Source organism: Sycon ciliatum, chromosome 1, assembly GCF_964019385.1.
Source record: "Sycon ciliatum chromosome 1, ocSycCili1.1, whole genome shotgun sequence".
Taxonomy (NCBI): Eukaryota; Metazoa; Porifera; class Calcarea; order Leucosolenida; family Sycettidae; genus Sycon; species Sycon ciliatum.
The window spans coordinates 86,086,327-86,107,251 of record NC_088643.1 but is presented as its reverse complement, the minus strand read 5'-3'; the positions used below and the strand labels follow the sequence as shown (position 1 = coordinate 86,107,251).

The window sequence follows — 20,925 nt, the reverse complement described above, 5'->3', positions numbered from 1 at the left end:
CCATACGCCCACCACTTACGTCCACACGCCCAACATTTGCGTCCAGGGAAGCACATGCAGACAGTGAGACTGGTGTATGGTAGGAACCACTGCTTGCCTACAAACCCATTAGGACTCCTGCAATAGAATAGTGTATTGTCCTGGGTAGAACTCGCTACCGGCACTCAAGGAGTGCACAGTGCATGTGTACTACCACTGCAGCAAGAACCCCTTTCGACTGAGGCATAGGTACATGTACTTGGTACTGTGTATAGTACCTGTACATGTACACAACATCTACAAGTAGATGGAAAGACAGAGACTCCACCAATCCATAACCAGTATGTCACCCAGTGTGCAGCACTAGGACATTGTGTGACTACAGACTACAGTCCACAGTAGCATGGCAAGTACTTTAGTAGATCGACCATGCCGCGGCGTCAGCTGACTGCTTGGGACAATTGTACTTGCCTGTGCACTTCACAGCTTGACACTGTGCACATTGGCACCTGAACGAGCCCAGAACAAGCGAAGGGCAGGTAAAGTAAGTTTAATAGTTCATGTCAAGGAAAGTCACTGTGTTGATACAGGCTAGAGACTGGAGAGCTCATGCCTGCATCCCGGCCCATCTACTAGTAATCTACCACCAAGAGTTCATAACCCCATATGGGGGGATATGAACTCTTGGTACCACAACAAATATCCTCATCGACGCATTTCGGAACAAGAAAGTCACTGTTTCTGACTTAGTGCCAGATACACTACTATTCCAGCATTTCAAACTTCCAGCATTTATTAGCTATTACAATCCATATCAAATGAATTATAGCCAGTACATGTACCGGTACAAGGAAGTGACAGTGCATCCAACCAGGGAGCAAGAGGAAAAAATAGCAAAATAAACTAATAAACTATACAAAAAGAAAAAGAAAAGAGGCAGTGGCAGTGGCAAACATACTCTAATGCCAGTGACTAGTAGTGCAGAAGTTCAGTTCAAAAACAAAGGACTATCATTCAACCACCACTGTCCTACTGGCACGCATCTTGGGACCCCGATGAACAGAAGATGAAAACTGACGGAATCTTGCACGTACAGCCCATACGGGTCAAAAGAAATTGTTGGTAAAGGAGAGCACCAAAACACGTGGGAATCACCTTAGGACTGCTTGTCAGATGCGCGCATTTTCCCAAAGTTCTGGTGAAAATATGACAGAAGTAGCATGAAGTGTCGCCACTGCCAGTCTGTATCAGGGGACAGAGACTGAGGACTGTTCTATGGTGAATCAACCAGCCCAATTTACATCTCAGCCATTGGTCCATTGAGTATTCTAGCAATATATCACAACATGATAAGCACAGCAAGCACATGTCCATGTACAACTGTGATGTGACGTGTTACTTGCCTCAGTTACATCACGTCCTGGGGTGATGGTGGTGATGGTGGTGGCCTACATGTAATGTCCTGTGTACACTAGTAGCTCACTGTGAATGGCCTACATGTAATGTCCTGTGTACACTAGTAGCTCACTGTGAATGTTGATCACAAAGGTACAAGTAGAACACACACCAGTAGGACTTGGACAACGGTTGAGCCTGTGTGTATCTGTCTCACATCCACGGCGATGTTTGGTGTTTTCTAGTCTGTAGGTTTGTCTGGGAATGGGCAGCTTGAGTCAGGCCAAGGTTGCCGCGGTAGAAGCCAAGCACATCTCGGAAGTCTGTTACTTGACAAGCCATGGCTGTGGGAATGCCAGTTAAATGTCAGTAGAGAAGACAGTGGTCGCGTCCTGAACGCCATGTGTGCCAAAACCCCACAGTGCGTTGCGGTGAATAGGGCACATAGTTTCCAACTGCACCAGATATACCGCATGAACCAAGGGACCTCCAGAGACCTGCACAGTTCCAGTACAGGTGCTGCCATGCAAGAGCCACGCTGTGAACGTAAGCTACAGTGAACCATAGCTAACCAAACTGATAGCTTGTCCAAGGAAGATGTCAGGCCAGGCCAATGTACCTTACACTCCATACGTGATTGATCAGCTGCTTAGCCTTAGCTGTGATAGTCAAGCATGTGCTGAGCTTGATATTAGCCCTAGAGCAGAACACGTGAATGTAGGCCACATTGAGATCAGATAACACCAAGACAAGAAGTAGTCAAGAAGACTGAAAATATTCTTATGAACATGTGCGCATTGCCAATGCCACACGCACATGCAAACAAGACAACCAAGAGTGAAAGTCATATAGGGCCTGAACATGCCACAACACACGCACGCACACGCACACACACACACACACACACACACACACACACACACACACAAACACACACACACACACACAGGCGTGCACACAACAAACACATACACACACATACACCACATACACACACACACACACACACGAATACACACTCAAGCCCGGGAGTCAAGGCAGATTATATACACATAAAAGAGACAGACACATACAAACGTAAGCAAACGGACATGCACAGTCTATACCGTACCTTTGACAAGATGTTTTCCAGCATTGGCATAGCATGGCAAGCCAATTTCCTGCATTCTTCATCTGGGTCTGATGATAAGCAATCTGCTCAACACAACACAATCATGTACATTACCGTATGACTCAAAACCTGCTCAACACAACACAATCATGTACATTACCGTATGACTCAAAACGGCATTGCCACTGCAGACTTCTCATCTCTTGTTCCAGCAAGGGGCAAGAAGAACAAAAAGGCCAATGGAAGCGGCTGGATAAAAACATGTGAACCCCAGGGACACGCAAGGCTTGGAGTTGTTGGGTAAAAATAAGGAAAACTCTTCGGCAAAGCTTGCTGCAATGATGGTTGAAACGCATGCTGGGATACATCTGAGCCTTCTTTACAGTACGCTGCTGAAGAAAGTCGTCGAGTGTACACTGACAAACACTTTTTAATGTTGTAACTGCATAAATCACCGGATCACTGAGGGACACCACACGTAAAACCAGTTCCAAAAAAAAACAGACGGACCAGCACTCCTCACGGGTGTTTACTTGTCGCGCACTGCAGCGTTTTTGAGCACGGGGCTGTAAAGTTGCCCCAGGATACAAAACCCCGGAACGGAAGCGGAAAAGCCTTGACAAGTATATGCAATGGGAAACTCACCAGCTAGCCAGCTGTGACAATCAGCCATCTCCCTGGGATGGTCTTCAAGGAGAAACTGTCCATCTACACTGCACAGGATCATGCAATGCGCAAACAGGACCGACTGCCGCATAAACCTGCAGGAGTAGCAGCAACAACACAACATAAAATGAACACAGTGAGAGAATGAGACAAGAAACTCAGTCACACTGAATTTTCTCAACCCATAGGAACACCTGCACCCTCAAGGATCAAGGCGCAATCAAGGATCTGTTCTGTCTCTTTGAAGTGGAGGAAGGTGAATAGATCAGCCCACCACAAAGTGACACACTGTCCGAGAGGGTTTGTCCATTCACCTGCTAGAGAGACAACTTTCTCATCCAGAATACAACTTTTCGTCCATTCCATACGACGTTGTATTCTTCAGCTGAAGTGGTTTTGCCGAATACCAAGTTCATTTGGTGTGAAATTGAAGCTGGACTTGAGAAGAGAAAATTATTATAGTTTTCCGTTGTACTATGCCTCGGAGTAAGAAGGCTGGCAGAAAACTTCAAGTATCCTGAGAAGACCATCTTTCACTTTCTCTTTTAGTTTGCTGGCTTTCCAGAGTCATTGTCTAGCTCCCCCGCGCTTCTCTTACTCTTCAGTTCCCCTTTCATTCTTTTTCTTTCTCCCCTCTAGCTCTAGTACCGCCATGGCTGGCTATCGCCCACATCACCTTTTCATTGGCTAGTGCCACGTGATTGTGAATAAATAAATTATGTAGTCTTCCTTGCCATGAAATCCCTTTTAGCTGTGTGGTGTTCTGTCCGACGATGGAGAGTGATGCAGTTTTATTTAGGACTCTGAGAGTGCCGTAAAGGGCGAAGTTGACGGCGAGTGGAGTTCGGAAAAGCAGAGAAAGCGGAAACAGCGTGTGAATTAAGGCAAAAGCAGTGCTATGACGTCAGCCCTGACCATGGTGGTGTTGTTCCTACAGATGTTAGTGCTCCCGCAGGGCCACCGCCAACCAAGCAGTCACTTAGAAGTTCAGTCAGTCAGACTGCGAAAGGAGAGTGTATTATTTGCGGTGCTGAGAAGCAGTCCCAAAAGACCCATCGAATCAACGAGTCCATCACGATGTGCTCTACCAAGACGGCGTTCGTTACTCTGCAGAACGCAGCGGCAGTAGAGGCGACAGCAGAATCCTTGGTGAGTTGTTGTGTGGTGGTGGTGGTGCTGTGGATGGTGTAGCTGGAGATGCAGTGTACCATGGGACGTGTTATTCCCAATTCACACACAAAAATCAATTGAAGAATGCGAGTTGCATGAGGACTTCCACCAGAAAGCCTTCACAAGAATGATATGTGATGGTGTGTTTACAAATGCATTGCGTGGATCTTGTGTAGCTCCACTCGGTTTGGTAAAGGAGGCATATATCACGGATCTCTCCGATTTGGGTGTGCCCATCATTGACTACCGCAACGACAGGCTGATCAAGAGGATCAAAGAGGCGTTTGATGGAGCACTCTCAACTATGAATGAGTGGGATAGGCACAAGCCGACCATGCTGCATTCGTCGTCATTTTCACCGTCATCCGTTGTCCAGCTGCTGATCCAACAAGGAGATCTCTCCCATCCCAAAAGTCCAGATGACACGTCTTTATTGTGCCAGGATTGTCCAGATTTGCCTGCACTAAGCTCAGTTGAGACATCTGGTGCGAATGTTACTACTACAACCGCTCGGATCAGTGCATCAGTGCTACAGGACATGGTAAAACAAGACTGGCCGCCCCGCTGTGAAGGCCAGCTTTGTTCTTGTCAGCAAACTGGCCTGTCACCCACTGACATCTGCCAATGCAAAGATTGCCAGAATCAGTTCTCGACAATCCCTAGTGATAATGGAGATGAGTCTGACTCGGACAGCAATGTTGAACAAGGTACTGTAAAAGTAGAAATTTTCGGTGGTGTTTTAGTTCCGGTAACTTCGGTGCCGACAATTTTTACCTAAAATAAAACGCATCGAAAATTTCGGTACTAGTACTAGTACACTTACCTGGAAAACGGGTTTACCGAAAATTTCCCTCCACCGAACCGCCGATTTTGGAGAATACCGAAAATATTACTTTTACACCACCGAAAATTCTGCTTTTACAGTACTCAGTCATGTAGACCGTACCCTTTCCGGCTTTCACCCCGGTTAGGACCTATGTTACCATGCTGCATGTACCTGTGGCAGATCAGTAATTTTATTATTGTATTGTACACTTCCTTCTTCAAGTCTAAATGCATGATATGCATGTGTATATATGAGCCCGAGCGCGCTAAAACATGACCACAGCTTTTTTTGAAAAAGTCGAGATAATCGCGATTTGAATTCCGCGGCAAAAAAATACGAAGTGCAGTGCAACGCGAGTCGCTGTTGTTGTTCTCCTCGGTCGACTGGACTGTTCCGGATGCAATTCTTTGTTGCAAGTAAGTTTATTTGTTAGAGTTTGTATTCCATGTTGCGCTGAGTCGCCTAAAACTGATCGTCATCGATGTATCGACAGAAGAGCCTAGTAGTAGTAATGTACTGCGGAGCGGAAGAAGACGACATCATCGCACTCCATGCGCAGGATAAAATATTTTGAGGATTCGAGTCGGAAACAGAAGGAAGACGATGATGGCTACAGCGACGAGTCATTTGAGGGCGACACTTTCATCGAGCGTAAAAAGAATTGATGCTGGTAGTCCCACGATCTGCAGTGACGAGGAATTCTACTCTGATGACAACTTGGCAAGCGATTGGCATCGACACTGACTTGGGAGGTGAGTCGGCCGATGATTTGGCCAGAATGGACATCGCTGCACATATCCGGGACAATGCCAGTATTGGTTGCAAGTGTAAAAACAATCACTGGACTCTGCTGCTCCCTGAACTTGCTCAAGTCGATAATTTGAGGACCCTTATGCGGAACATCGCTAGCATGAGCAGTATGCAGCGAAAGCAGTACTCTCTGGTGAGCGGAGAAAGCCGTGTGCAGATGGGCTTTGGTGTGGGGAATATGAGTGCGACGTCGAGTATGTTGAGAAACACTGTGTGCAGCAGTGTATACTGTATATCTGAAAGTACAGGTGGAGTGTGATGGAGAGGACATCGAGTGTCAACTTCTTCGGCCATCTACAGATGTTGACGGTGTTTTCGCTGGCGGTTCTCCAGTGGTGCTTCAAACAGGGGGTATTTCGGACACCTAGCTCAGCTGCCTATAGACAATTTGGATGTGGCTGAGTACCTGTCAGCTCATGCTATAAGACCCTGGACAGAGGAACTGACCCGGAAAGGATGAACCAAGGGGCATATCAATTGTGTGCAAACTGACAATCCCATTGCTGTACATATAGAATTTCACCATTTCAACAGTGCTGCATATAATACCATTGTAGCAACACTAAGACATGTCGGATCAATCCAAAACTTTCAGACAGTGAACATTAGGTGTGTTAGATCATTTTTGAACAAAAAACTGAAAATCGAATTTTTGGTCTGTGGTCATATTTTGGCGTGCTCTGGCTCATATGAAGTAGAGAAGTAGAGAAGTAGAGAAGTAGAGAAGTAGAGAAGTAGAGAAGTAGAGAAGTAGAGAAGTAGAGAAGTAGAGAAGAAGAGAAGTAGAGAAGTAGAGAAGTAGAGAAGTAGAGAAGAAGAGAAGAAGAGAAGTAGAGAAGTAGAGAAGTAGAGAAGTAGAGAAGTAGAGAAGTAGAGAAGTAGAGAAGTAGAGAAGTAGAGAAGTAGAGAAGTAGAGAAGTAGAGAAGTAGAGAAGTAGAGAAGTAGAGAAGTAGAGAAGTAGAGAAGTAGAGAAGTAGAGAAGTAGAGAAGTAGAGAAGTAGAGAAGTAGAGAAGTAGAGAAGTAGAGAAGTAGAGAAGTAGAGAAGTAGAGAAGTAGAGAAGTAGAGAAGTAGAGAAGTAGAGAAGTAGAGAAGTAGAGAAGTAGAGAAGTAGAGAAGTAGAGAAGTAGAGAAGTAGAGAAGTAGAGAAGTAGAGAAGTAGAGAAGTAGAGAAGTAGAGAAGTAGAGAAGTAGAGAAGTAGAGAAGTAGAGAAGTAGAGAAGTAGAGAAGTAGAGAAGTAGAGAAGTAGAGAAGTAGAGAAGTAGAGAAGTAGAGAAGTAGAGAAGTAGAGAAGTAGAGAAGTAGAGAAGTAGAGAAGTAGAGAAGTAGAGAAGTAGAGAAGTAGAGAAGTAGAGAAGTAGAGAAGTAGAGAAGTAGAGAAGTAGAGAAGTAGAGAAGTAGAGAAGTAGAGAAGTAGAGAAGTAGAGAAGTAGAGAAGTAGAGAAGTAGAGAAGTAGAGAAGTAGAGAAGTAGAGAAGTAGAGAAGTAGAGAAGTAGAGAAGTAGAGAAGTAGAGAAGTAGAGAAGTAGAGAAGTAGAGAAGTAGAGAAGTAGAGAAGTAGAGAAGTAGAGAAGTAGAGAAGTAGAGAAGTAGAGAAGTAGAGAAGTAGAGAAGTAGAGAAGTAGAGAAGTAGAGAAGTAGAGAAGTAGAGAAGTAGAGAAGTAGAGAAGTAGAGAAGTAGAGAAGTAGAGAAGTAGAGAAGTAGAGAAGTAGAGAAGTAGAGAAGTAGAGAAGTAGAGAAGTAGAGAAGTAGAGAAGTAGAGAAGTAGAGAAGTAGAGAAGTAGAGAAGTAGAGAAGTAGAGAAGTAGAGAAGTAGAGAAGTAGAGAAGTAGAGAAGTAGAGAAGTAGAGAAGTAGAGAAGTAGAGAAGTAGAGAAGTAGAGAAGTAGAGAAGTAGAGAAGTAGAGAAGTAGAGAAGTAGAGAAGTAGAGAAGTAGAGAAGTAGAGAAGTAGAGAAGTAGAGAAGTAGAGAAGTAGAGAAGTAGAGAAGTAGAGAAGTAGAGAAGTAGAGAAGTAGAGAAGTAGAGAAGTAGAGAAGTAGAGAAGTAGAGAAGTAGAGAAGTAGAGAAGTAGAGAAGTAGAGAAGTAGAGAAGTAGAGAAGTAGAGAAGTAGAGAAGTAGAGAAGTAGAGAAGTAGAGAAGTAGAGAAGTAGAGAAGTAGAGAAGTAGAGAAGTAGAGAAGTAGAGAAGTAGAGAAGTAGAGAAGTAGAGAAGTAGAGAAGTAGAGAAGTAGAGAAGTAGAGAAGTAGAGAAGTAGAGAAGTAGAGAAGTAGAGAAGTAGAGAAGTAGAGAAGTAGAGAAGTAGAGAAGTAGAGAAGTAGAGAAGTAGAGAAGTAGAGAAGTAGAGAAGTAGAGAAGTAGAGAAGTAGAGAAGTAGAGAAGTAGAGAAGTAGAGAAGTAGAGAAGTAGAGAAGTAGAGAAGTAGAGAAGTAGAGAAGTAGAGAAGTAGAGAAGTAGAGAAGTAGAGAAGTAGAGAAGTAGAGAAGTAGAGAAGTAGAGAAGTAGAGAAGTAGAGAAGTAGAGAAGTAGAGAAGTAGAGAAGTAGAGAAGTAGAGAAGTAGAGAAGTAGAGAAGTAGAGAAGTAGAGAAGTAGAGAAGTAGAGAAGTAGAGAAGTAGAGAAGTAGAGAAGTAGAGAAGTAGAGAAGTAGAGAAGTAGAGAAGTAGAGAAGTAGAGAAGTAGAGAAGTAGAGAAGTAGAGAAGTAGAGAAGTAGAGAAGTAGAGAAGTAGAGAAGTAGAGAAGTAGAGAAGTAGAGAAGTAGAGAAGTAGAGAAGTAGAGAAGTAGAGAAGTAGAGAAGTAGAGAAGTAGAGAAGTAGAGAAGTAGAGAAGTAGAGAAGTAGAGAAGTAGAGAAGTAGAGAAGTAGAGAAGTAGAGAAGTAGAGAAGTAGAGAAGTAGAGAAGTAGAGAAGTAGAGAAGTAGAGAAGTAGAGAAGTAGAGAAGTAGAGAAGTAGAGAAGTAGAGAAGTAGAGAAGTAGAGAAGTAGAGAAGTAGAGAAGTAGAGAAGTAGAGAAGTAGAGAAGTAGAGAAGTAGAGAAGTAGAGAAGTAGAGAAGTAGAGAAGTAGAGAAGTAGAGAAGTAGAGAAGTAGAGAAGTAGAGAAGAAGAGAAGAAGAGAAGTAGAGAAGTAGAGAAGTAGAGAAGTAGAGAAGTAGAGGAGTAGAGGAGTAGAGAAGTAGAGAAGTAGAGAAGTAGAGAAGTAGAGAAGTAGAGAAGTAGAGAGCCGGACAACTAGCTAGTCTAAGTACACACTGCCCCCCCCCCCCCCCCATCTTGCCAAAGCTTTTTATTCTCGACGAATTTCTCGTACATGTAGGTGGGCCACGACATTCTTTGTTGGTGAAGCATACTGAACTGTTCTTGTTTCGTACTTCTGTATGCCAATGTCCAGCTCTGCTCCTGGTGACCACACAGCAAGGCCAATTTCACACTGATCCGATCGGCAACTGCGATACTACCTCTACATATTATGCATTCCAAGTCCATTGAAAACTCTTTTCTGGACAGGGTGCCACACACCTCACTTTTGATGACCCCCTGGCTCCTAGCCTAGTGGGCCGGAACACGGATGAAAATCCTCGTGTTTCGAAGCAGGACTTGAAACTGGTGCTCTCTGTTTCTCAGTCATGGCCACAGACCATCCCAACATGAAGCCTGAGTTCTAATAACTGCTAATTCTTCATTCAGACTTGCTCCTCTTTGCCTCACCCTGTGCAGGTTATTGCCTCTTGTAATTTGTCATTTTGCATTGTTTTTACCTACTGCCATGGCTGGATATTGCCCCCTCCCTCCATATTGGCCTCTATTCCCTGGTCACGGCAACGTGAAATAAGTAAGTAAATACATAAATCCCGCTATGCCTGTCTTGCCTTTGTGCATCACTAAACTGTGAGCAAGCCCTGCATATGAAAACAAGTGGACACCCACAGTAACAGCTTATGTCATGTTTCACATAGATCGGTAGCAGAGAAGTGCACGTATCAATACGTACGGTTCTGCGTGGCGACGGAGAGCCCATAGAAACTCCAGCAGTGCACCAGCCATTGACCGAGATATCTGATACACGGGAGCAAAGGCACAAGCGGGGCGCCATCAGACAATTCGTTGATTCACGTGAAGACTGTAAAAAAAACATTCACTAACATCTGTTACTACTAGTCACCATCTTCTTATTCAGCTATTACAGGATGCCTGTGTCATGTCACGTATACCTCGTTTGGACATGTGGCTGACTTGGCACATTCTGAGCGGACCTGCACTGGTAATATCAAGCAATCGTAATCTACTTTCCTCAACATGGCTACAAGTAATAGCTTAATATTAGTGGTGTGCACGGGTAGTCGGGTACCCGTGCTACCCGTGAGGACCTCGGGTAGACGGGTACCGACTAGTACCCGAAAACCTGAAGTCGCAGATGACATCATGTACAGTGCACGTGTACAAATAATTCACGCATGTCTACCCAGTGCGCAAGGGAAGGGGCCGGTGTGCACTGTGGTCTTACCATGGGAACATTACCCGATCGGGTACCCGTGCTACCCGTGGAAAACTACCCGGACCCGATACCCAAAGAAAAAGCTACCCGACTCAGCCCTACTTAATATCCCCTACATATGTGTGGGTTTGCTACCATTGGAAGCAAGATTGAATCAATGAGAAATAAAGGGGACACTCAGTATATCAATATGCATACCGGAGAATGTGCTGCGCAGTGCAAAATTGACCCAAGTGTGAAAATGAGACGACCAAGCACAAGGAAATCCGATCCGAGTAGACTCAACGTTGACAGGCCACTGAAGAGGATAGCAGCGAGAACAGTCAGAACAATCCACATCAGAGGAGGGGTGCTTCATCACCAAAGAAAGCCAAACAAAACTAACATTGAACTGCTGACCAGCCATAGAACTAGAAAGATTCCACTTAGCACACAGTACTGCACATAGTGCCTTTCTCACCCATCAAATTTAGCCATTAGTGGAAAGAAGAACAGGCCGGCTACGGCACTGAACCGCGAAGCAGTCGCTTGAGGTCCTTGACCTGATGCCTGCAGGAAACAACCAAGAGAAAGAAGCAGTGAGAAGAGGAAGAGGCAGGGAACTTCCGAGTGCGCCGAGTGCTCCCCGACTCAGGCGGTATTTTTGGTGTCATGTGATTTCTGTGTCGTTGACAAAGAATGCATTTTCTCAACATCCTAAGTAAGATGTCCAGGCATAGTTGAGCATGGGCAAGATGAGTACTCTTGCAACTTTGCTAGAAGCCATACTCAAAGCCAGTTGAAAGAAAAGAGCAAATTTGTTGTGAGCAATGATCGTTACAACAATAAGCCAATTGTTATGGTATCAGCTGAGGCACTGAGAAGAAAGTCATGAAGGTTTCAGCACGACACACTGTCACCACTCACATGAGCAAAACGCCTGGTCTTCTGTGCAACGCGCCTCTCAACAGTAGCTCTCCAGTCTTCGTTGTCTTGAGGGGATTTGCTCATCCCGGATATAGCCACGGCCATAGTCGATCCACTGTGTCTGCTTGTGGATGTGCCCGAAGCAAAAGTCGATGATATGTCTGCAGCAGAGCTAGGTAGATCACCTGGCCCAGCGATAGACACCAGAGAACGTGCAGCAGAACTGGATTGGAGTGACTTGCTTGGAGAAGAGAGTTCTTGAGCAGCTCTCTCCAGCACCTGAACAGAAGAACAAGCATGAATGAAGACACACTTCTTGTTTTGTTCTATCACACTCTTACACCAACACTGGACAAGCCCGATAAGCCCCCCCCCCCCCCCCCCCCTTATTATCGCACAGCTGCAGAAGACTAGCCCCAAGTTGAATGCAATATTCAGCTCAAAACACCATTCAATAGTTACACTATTAGAAGCATACATCAAGCATGTCCATTCGTTGACGAAGGTTGTAGTTGACGGCATAGAACTCTCCAGTCAAGTATGCAGCGACCTGAACACACGTACAGACAGACAATCATATACGGGTGAGGGAGGATTTACTGAAAACCTACCAATGGCATGAAAACAGATCACAGACCAGGGCAGCAGAATAGGGCTTGAAAGTGATGACGTCAGAAGTCGAAATCTAACGACAAATAACGACCTTTGGATCCACTTGGGTCCAGTTTTTGTATACGGGTCCATACACGTTTGGGTGGTTTTCCTTCGCAGCATAGTGACACATCCACCGGAAGGTGTGGGTCCACGCCCGGGAGGGCCTAGTCCAATCACTACCCGTGGATGTGTCACTATGCTGTGAAGGAAAACCACCCAAACGTGTATGGGACAATACAAAAACTGGACCCAAGTGGATCCAAAGGTCGTTATTTGTCGTTAGATTTCGACTTCTGACGTCATCACTTTCAAGCCCTATAAGTATATTCACTACATAAGCTGATACATCAAAGCTTGCCTTGCACCAAGGTAACAGTTACCGCCACCAAATGACAATGGAAGTGGCTACACCTCACATGTTATAGATAAAATGTGCTATCTGCCGGGTTGTGACCATGGTCCGCAACTCACGATTTGTTTTAATTATCAAGAGGCAGCTAACCCACAAATTTCTAAATGTAGATGAATATTGACATTGCTGGGTATTACACATGCACGCAATCACATGCATGCGTGCACACGCACGCAAGCACGCCCGTATGCACGCACGCACCCACCCACCCACCAGCCACTTCCATTGTCATTTGGTGGTGGTGCCTTGGTGCAAGGCAAGCTTTGATGTATCAGCTGATGTAGTGAACACACACCATAATTTGAAGAAATAAGTGGTCAAAATTCCCCTCCAAGAACTGAGTGTTTAGTACATGTGCACACCGAATGAACTATACAATGAAGTAATGCACAGTGCAGCTGTGTTCAAGGTGAAACCCGTGATACAATTCCATGATTTCCATTTGCACAAAGCTTGGCTGCTAGCAAGACTACTTGGAAGCACAAGGTGTACATGGTCATGCTAACCTGCTTTGGACAGTGAAGCGTAACGGCTATACATGGTCATGCTAACCTGCTTTGGACAGTGAACCGTAACGGCTATCATAGAACGGAAACGATATGCCGCAAACCCATCCAAACTGTACTCGTCATCGAGGTGCAGCAAAATCTTGATGAGTTCTCCACAGACCTGTGCACAAGGGGTATAGACAACAACGACGACGACGGAGGCAGTAGCAGAAGCAGCAAGCAAAAACAGGGCTGAGCACCAACGACAACACTACTTAATCCACTGGCCAAATTGAAAAGGAGAGAAAGGCGCATTGCACTCAGCTTCTAAGTGAACACAGTCATGCCAAGTGAATTCAGGATGGATGCACACTTGTCGGGTAGGAGGGTTAAATCACAGAGGCGAGATTCCGGTCATCGAACCACAGCAGCCATCGTAAAAGTAACTTACATTATGCCGAATTATACTGGTTATAGGTCGAACTTTTATGACCTAAAAGCCAGCCTAAGAAAGGAGTAGTTGACTTTTAATCGCCATCGAACCAGGAAATCGAGACCCCAAGTACGTAGGGTCGACTTATAACTGACAAATACGGCACATGACGGTGCTTTTTAAAGAAAGCTACAAGAACGGTTCAGTCTGTAACAGCAGATGATTGCCATAGACACGTGTACGGTGCATTGCTTACCTCTTGAAGTTCAGGAGGGTTTCGACGGATCAGTACTTCAGCAGATGCCAAACATGTAGTTGTTCGCAATGGCTTTTCTCTTGCCAACAGACCTGAACAAAACAAACAGGTAACACAAGGAATTTCAAGCAACTTTTACGCAATTGCCATGGACTAAGGGTTTCCCTGAAATGAACACCCCGAATTTATGAAAATCGGTCAACCAACACCAGAGATACAATCCATAATTATACCACCGGTGATCTATAAGACAGCAAACACCGACAAGACTGAAAAAATACTGTGATCGGAAGGTCTTGACTCTGACGTTGCATGTGATTTTCACCTACTTCCAGTCATGCCTGCATACAAAGTTTGTGTACAGTGACTCGGGTGATACACACTGAGTGTGACCGCGACAGTGCATATGCATTGTTTCCACACCAGAGTGTTTGGGTTCTAGTTACAAGAGCTAGAGTTCCAGCTGTTGTCCTTCCTTGACAGATTCAAATATGTTTGAGCTTCGCTGTTGACAGGCACAGCTTTCACCCAGGCATAGCAGGCATCCAGTACAACAAAGACAAATTGACAAAGCGATTCAGCCCCTCACCTGCTATGCAGTCCCTCAAGAAGACGGGCGGCTTAGACTCTCCCACGTCCTGCCTTTTCTCAGCCATGTCAGCCTCGTTCATAGGGTATGCCTCCAGATCAGAGTCATCGTCACTGCCGACAGATGGATCACAAACGCAGAACCAACAAGCGCAGGCACGGATCTATTCAGGAATACCAGTGGAGCTTTTTAAAGTATTAAAACAGAACAGCATCCATTTTTCTGTTCTCACCCTGATGATGGGCCATGCCGGAAAATTTGGTGAACAGTTTAAATAACGTATGCAGCAAAGAGACCACATTTTAAGTGGTTGAGTTGAGGTACCCTAAGTATACATAATATACTTTTAATTAAGGCACCGTGTAGACCGCACTCTCTCTCTCCCCCCCCCCCCCTTTCCTCTCCAAGGTTGAGCACTTTCCCCTAACTGCTCACAACAAGATCGTGCAAGCGTGAAACTCGAAGTAACGTTAGTTGCAACAAAAAAATTTGTTCCACCAGATGTCGTGCAATGACTTGTTAAGTCATAAGTTTCAAAGTTACCCACGTGATTTTGTGCTGTCCACGCTGCACTTTCCGCAATGTTTTGGTCAACACTGGTTCTAGCGGACCAATGGCATATTGCGATACCGTACGAAATAACGAACCTCATTTCGCGTCCTGTTGCCACCATCTAGCTTGCCTTTTCTTCCAGATAGTGTCCCTTTTCGGACCTTTCCGAAGCATTTTTCATGGCTCCTTGCCCCTGTACGTTACTCCTCACTCATATGCTCATATGTAGTTTGCGCAATCCTTCTAACAGTGACGTGTACGGTAATCATTGCTGCTAACAGTCGAAGTGTCCATGGTGACCAGGAAGTGACCCGATTCGCGCGCCCCTTTAGCAGGCGCAGACCTAAATTTGATATATTGGTGACCCCGATATTCTACTGAAGTACAAAGCAAGGATACATTGTCAACCATGGCCACTCCGGCCAGCAATGTGAAGGGAAAGCTTTCCCGGTTGCTATCTCCGTTACCAGGGAGCAAATCCTGGAGCTCAGACAGCAGTAGCAACAGGCTCTGCTTGATCAGCTGAACAGGCCACAGGCCACAGCCAGTAACAGTGGTGGTGGCAGTGGTATTGGAAGTGGCCCTGATTTGCAACATCCCGCAGCCATAGCACCTAAGCCGCCAGTGTCAAGCTGCCCGTTTTTTGTCCATTGGATCCCCCCCCCCCCCATCATAGAATACTAACCCCACTATACACATGCACACAAACACAAAGGGCACTGTTTATTAAGAAAAATTCACAAATCTGCGTTTCCGATCTTTCCTGAAGCAGAATAAATATTTCGCTTAGCACCTTGGCTTAGGAGAAAGCTATGGGAACACTCATCATGACCATTAAAACTAAAAATCTGGATCATGACTTCTAATTTAGTTCTAAGCGAAGCAGAAGGTCAAAAATGGACATCCGTGGCTGTTGTCGGCAGGAGAAGGTCAATTGTCGGCAGGCCGTGACATGCCTCCAAAATCAGCAGGCTACCGATATGTCGGCAGGTGTGGCAACACTGCGAGTCATGCTGAGTACCTTTTCAGCCATCATGGCATCACCGCGCAGTGGACGGTCGATTATGTGGCTACGGCACTGTCGGAGCAGTTCTCAATGGAGGTCTGGGAGCTCCTCATCAGTCCCCCGCATACTGAGCCGTATACCACGCTGGTCGTCCTGGTCTGTGTTTCTTCCACAGCAAGGTTGGTGATCAGGCCAAGAACTGCAGACCACCCTGCTGACCACCCTGCTGGCCAGCCTCCGTTGGTGATCTAGCCATGACTATGCATGTGTATGTCCGAACGGACTCTGTGCGCAAACCGCTCCAGTCACCCTACCAAGGCCCATGCAAGGTCATTACTCGCTGCGACAAGCACTCCACCCTGTTGATGAATGGCAAGGAAGTTAGTGTCTCTGCCAGGGAGTCATTGCGGTGACGGCGCGGCCAGTAATCGGAAGTTTATGCTAGACAACCGGGCCCTGAATGGTGAAAAAGCTGGCTCCACCTTATCCTTATGGAAACTGGCCTCTCTTTTTCTTGTCGGACCAGACACACCTTGTGAAAAGATGAGCAATTTTTCAAAAAGTGGTTACGAATCATGGTGCACACGACTCCTAACAATACACAAGAAGCCAGTACTGTGGAACCACATTAAGGAAGTACTCAAGCGTGATCAGGGGAGAATGGTACAGTGCACACTGTTGAAGGAGCAACATATACAGCTAACGTCTTTTTCTAGGATGAGTAGACATTTCTGAAGCGCGTTGTATGGCTCCTTGCCCGTGTACCTTTCTTGTTGTTCAGATGCAGTTTGCCAAAAGTAATCCTTCAAACCGTCGGAGGGTCTGCTGTGACCAGGAAATGGCCCGATTCACGTGCCCCTTTAGCAGGCGCAGACCTAAATTTAACTCTGCCTTCTCGAGCATTGAGCACTTTGTGCGCAGAGAGGAACTGACCTACTGTGCACGTTATAATAATTATAAGGAAGCAGAAACTGGCCAGATCTGGTGATTAATAGCCACAGGTGTGAGGCAACTCTTCCAGCGTCGTACTGCAAAGTACAAACCAATGCAATACCGCAGCATGGAATTGATAAAATCAATGCTGGCTCTCTTCTGGGAAACATTTTTCCTTTATTTTTAGAAAAGAGTAGGGTAGCAGCAGGGTGCGTGAGCTGCCACAACAAAAAAAGCATGTGTAGCACTTCACAGTAGTCATGTAGAGAACTGCTATTGTAAGTACATGTACAGTGCTGCGAAACACACTGTACATGTACAGTGCTGTGAAACACACTGTACATGTACAGTGCTGTGAAACACACTGTACATGTACAGTACTGTGAAACACACTGTACATGTACAGTACTGCGAAACACACTGTACATGTACAGTGCTGTGAAACACACTGTACATGTACAGTGCTGTGAAACACACTGTACATGTACAGTACTGTGAAACACACTGTACATGTACAGTACTGCGAAACACACTGTACATGTACACTGCAAAAGAGTCCAAAACACACTGGAGTTTGACAATGTTCTGTCAGCCCACCTGTCCAGTTCTTCCACTTTGGGTGCAGCTGCTGCTGACGGCTTAGACGCACGGTTGGTAGACCTAGCAGGCATGCTCGACTTGGATTGCACTGGGTCAGTGCTAGGTTTGGATTCCTTTGATGATCCACTTTCCACCGTGAAGAGCCTGCCGGTATGTAGGAGCCAAAAATAGGAATGAATACATAAGAGCAGCACACACACCAGTCAAAAGACAGACAGCACACAGTCAGCACACAGCAGACAAAGGACAGGCTCAAGGTGCACTGTGAGGCAGAGGCAGATGCAATGCGGCTACCACTGGGCCTGGACACACAGACACAGTCAGCGAGTGTAGCTTACGTGGATGATTCTTGGAAAATATTCTTTTCCGGTGTGTACTTGAAGCTGCATCAAACAGAGATCATACAGCTATTTTGGTGTTTTTCTCGGGGTGCTACCTCGAACATAGTACATGTATACCCACACCTGAAAAAGATCAAAGCCTGCAAAGTGCAAACCCCAGCTTGCATTATACCAGTTTCTCACTGAAGACATTCACAGTTGTTCCATGAATAATGCACATACGAGCACATGTACATATCCTGTAATACATACTGGTTAGCCTGCTTGTCCATCGGCAAAACGAGTTTCTGCAATTCCTTACAGTCATCGCTCAACTCATACTTAGCAGTGCAGAAAGGAAACAACAGACGATCGCGTAAACACGTGGGCACATGCAGACAGACAGACACACACAGACACACACAGACACACACAGACACACACAGACACACACAGACACACACCCCAAAACATGAGAAAACATGAACAAAGAGTACATCAAATCACCAACTCTGCATTGCGCTAACACATCCCTACAACAAGCTACCGAGTATTGCCACATTGACATCATCAAATAACATGTCACCCATATTTTACTTGCTCAAAGTAAGTAAGTCCCAAACCTCTCCATCAACTTATAATATACATGTGGCCACCTCCATACCCCAGCCTGCTCACACTTTACACCACCTACATCCGTCCACTGGCTACCCAACATCACGCGCACACAGAAAGACCGACTGGAATGTGGTCAGCGACGAGCAGCCTGTGCCTGCCTGCGCATGCCACTAGCTGAACCAGTCCACCACAGCTTCCTCCTTCACCATTTTTTAACTTCCTATGTTACCCTGTCGAGTCTTGACAACACCTACGACAGGCAACTTTTATCCACACCATCAAATACCTCCTCCAAACCTTTGTGTAAGAAAAATCCAGGAGAGTGAACAATCGCTTTCGCTATCCTCTCAAGGAGAGTGGTGGGAGAGCAGTCACCACCACCCTCCCCCAAAAATTGCTCACCTTATCTATCCAATGCGAGCATAATACAGATTTTTTCAACATCTTGCCATACCCCAATCGGATTCAATACCCAATAGCTGCCCAATAATTAATTCGGGAAATTGAGACAATTCGCTAAGATCAAGAGTACATAACTACACAAGAGTGTGCAACTCCACTCATGGGATCTGGTTCATCGGAATTCCTAGTTCAACTGCATGGTGCGCGGCGTGCGCGATGTTTTGCAGTCTTCGGATCGCACTTTGGCCCACAAACTGGCGCCAGACGCGCTAGACGGCAGAGTGAGGGCAGAGTTTCGCGATGGGGAAATTCGATTTTAACTGACTGAAACCGGCCAAACACGAAGAAGTCGTGGAAAGGAAATGTTGGAAAACTGCGCCACTTTTCTGTTCTTTCTTTTTTCACTGACGCGCGACGCGACGTGTCCTTCGTGGTGAAGAAACATGTCCAAAAGGCAAAATAATTGATTTATTATTTCTTGTTGAGAACTGTTTCAGGAAGGAAGAGTGTAGTGAGGGAGAATGGAGACTCCTGCTTCAGGACTGGACGCTACTCTTCCTGTTTCTGACGCTAGTAATACTCCCTCTCCTCCTCTTTCTCCTCGGGCTTCTTGTTTACAAGTTTGCAGTACGAGCAACGAGCAAACCCCAAAACGCCTTGCGTCTTCTTTGGGAATTTCCAAGTTTGTTCCTGCACCCAAACGGGTATTTTTGTCGTACTCAGCTTCACGAACTGAAGCCCAAGAGCCCTGCAGAGTGTCCGTTGATGATGTCCGCCGTCACCTCAACCAGTTGGGTCCGGAGTATGCTGAACTTCGTTGCTGTGAGCTGCAGCTGAAAGAGGAAGTTTGGATTGAAGTCTCTTCCTCCACTAACGTTGCAGTCTCTGCCCATAGTTCCCCAGTTCCTGTGGCAAGGCTTCTTGTCAAGAGTAATGGTGGATATGTGTTTGAGGCCCTTTTTGGTGGCTTTGTGGATGAGGGCAGCTGTTGTGGAAATTTGTCGAAGCTGAACCCACACCTCGCCTCGCTCCCTGCTTCCTCTGGATGGAAGTTTTGTCCTGGCCTTGATGACACTGATGGACAGTACAGTAGCATGCCATATGAGCCAAAGGGAATACGAGTGTGGTCCATGCCGTTTCGTCGCTTTGACTCGCATAAGTGCCAGATCTGGTTTCAAATCCCCAGGAATGCTCCAAAGGAAATGAAGGCGATGTCAACAGTGTCGTGCTCGGCTTGTAAGAGGCTGGAGAAGGAGCTGCAAGTTATCCTGACGCGTGCCAAGAGTGTTGATGTGGATGTCAAGGCAAAGCGCACGGAAACGTCTTCTAAAGCACCACTCAAGTATATGTCACCGAATAGCAGAAAAACTCGAGCTCAGCATGTCCGATCTGATCGGCGTCAATCGTCTAGGGATCTTGCAAAGTACAAGCGCCTGGTGCTTGTGTTGTCTGACAGTCAGTCTTCTGAGATGTCCAAGGCGTGCACGATAATTAGTGACAAATTCGGCAAGGAGCTCAGTGAAGCCATTAACCTGAATCCGGAGCACAGTGACCTCATACATGATGCGTGGAAGGAGGATGTGGCGGTCATTGATGCAGTTAAGAAGGACCAGAGCAAGAACAAGACGGGATTGCGTGGCAACAGGTGGAGCATGGTGACGTATCGTTTGGCGTTGGCTGTAAAGTGCCGCAGTACAGCAGCTTATAAAGCACTCAAGGACTTGGGCGTACTACAACTCCCGAGTCTTCGTTCACTCAACCACTTTACAAGTGCAAGAATTGACAAGCCAGGGTGGTGTGAGGAAGGTATTCACTACCAACAGCAACGTTACCAACAGCACCAGGAGCGAAGTGAAGCCAGCGGAAGCCTGAAGCCCTTGGGTGAAGGGCTGATCATCTTTGATGAGGTGAAAGTCGTCTCTAAGGTCCTATGGAATAGCAAGAGTGAAGAGATATACGGCCTAGCCATGACTGATGAAGATATGGCGTCTCTGAATGATATTTTCTATGAGCTTGGCAGTGTTGACAACACTAATCGCACAGAGTATGTGCTGCAGGTCATTTGGCGAGACTTGACGTCGAATTTTGATGTATTTGGCCCGTACTATACCTCCTCCACGTCTTTGGATGCCAAGTTCACGATGGCCTGCTTTCTGCAATCTATGCAACTCCTGCATAGCTTTGGGTTCAAGGCAATTGCAGCAGTGTTCGATGGTGCTGCGACTAACTTGTCGATGGTGAAGTCTATGTTGGGAGTTCATGGTGCATTTGCGGCGGAAGGCAATGATCATCGCATTAACGCTTC

General features: G+C 45.9%; 1 protein-coding gene across 1 annotated transcript in view; it reads right to left on the bottom strand.

Moving 5' to 3' along the window:
• Positions 1-1,633: 1,633 nt before the first annotated feature.
• The window catches only part of LOC135806072 (telomere length regulation protein TEL2 homolog), a 41,212-nt gene continuing 21,920 nt past the window's right edge, over positions 1,634-20,925 (bottom strand). Inside the window, exons 11-24 of the mRNA XM_065320219.1 lie at positions 17,874-17,941; positions 17,619-17,663; positions 17,278-17,424; positions 14,190-14,302; positions 13,601-13,692; positions 12,976-13,092; positions 11,836-11,907; positions 11,358-11,636; positions 10,912-11,000; positions 10,650-10,749; positions 9,948-10,012; positions 3,131-3,246; positions 2,486-2,568; positions 1,634-2,071 (exon numbers count right to left, since the gene is read on the bottom strand). Of these exons, the coding sequence (XP_065176291.1) occupies positions 2,066-2,071; positions 2,486-2,568; positions 3,131-3,246; positions 9,948-10,012; positions 10,650-10,749; positions 10,912-11,000; positions 11,358-11,636; positions 11,836-11,907; positions 12,976-13,092; positions 13,601-13,692; positions 14,190-14,302; positions 17,278-17,424; positions 17,619-17,663; positions 17,874-17,941 (1,392 nt within the window). The 3' untranslated portion in view covers positions 1,634-2,065. The remainder of the gene's footprint in view (positions 2,072-2,485; positions 2,569-3,130; positions 3,247-9,947; positions 10,013-10,649; positions 10,750-10,911; positions 11,001-11,357; positions 11,637-11,835; positions 11,908-12,975; positions 13,093-13,600; positions 13,693-14,189; positions 14,303-17,277; positions 17,425-17,618; positions 17,664-17,873; positions 17,942-20,925) is intronic.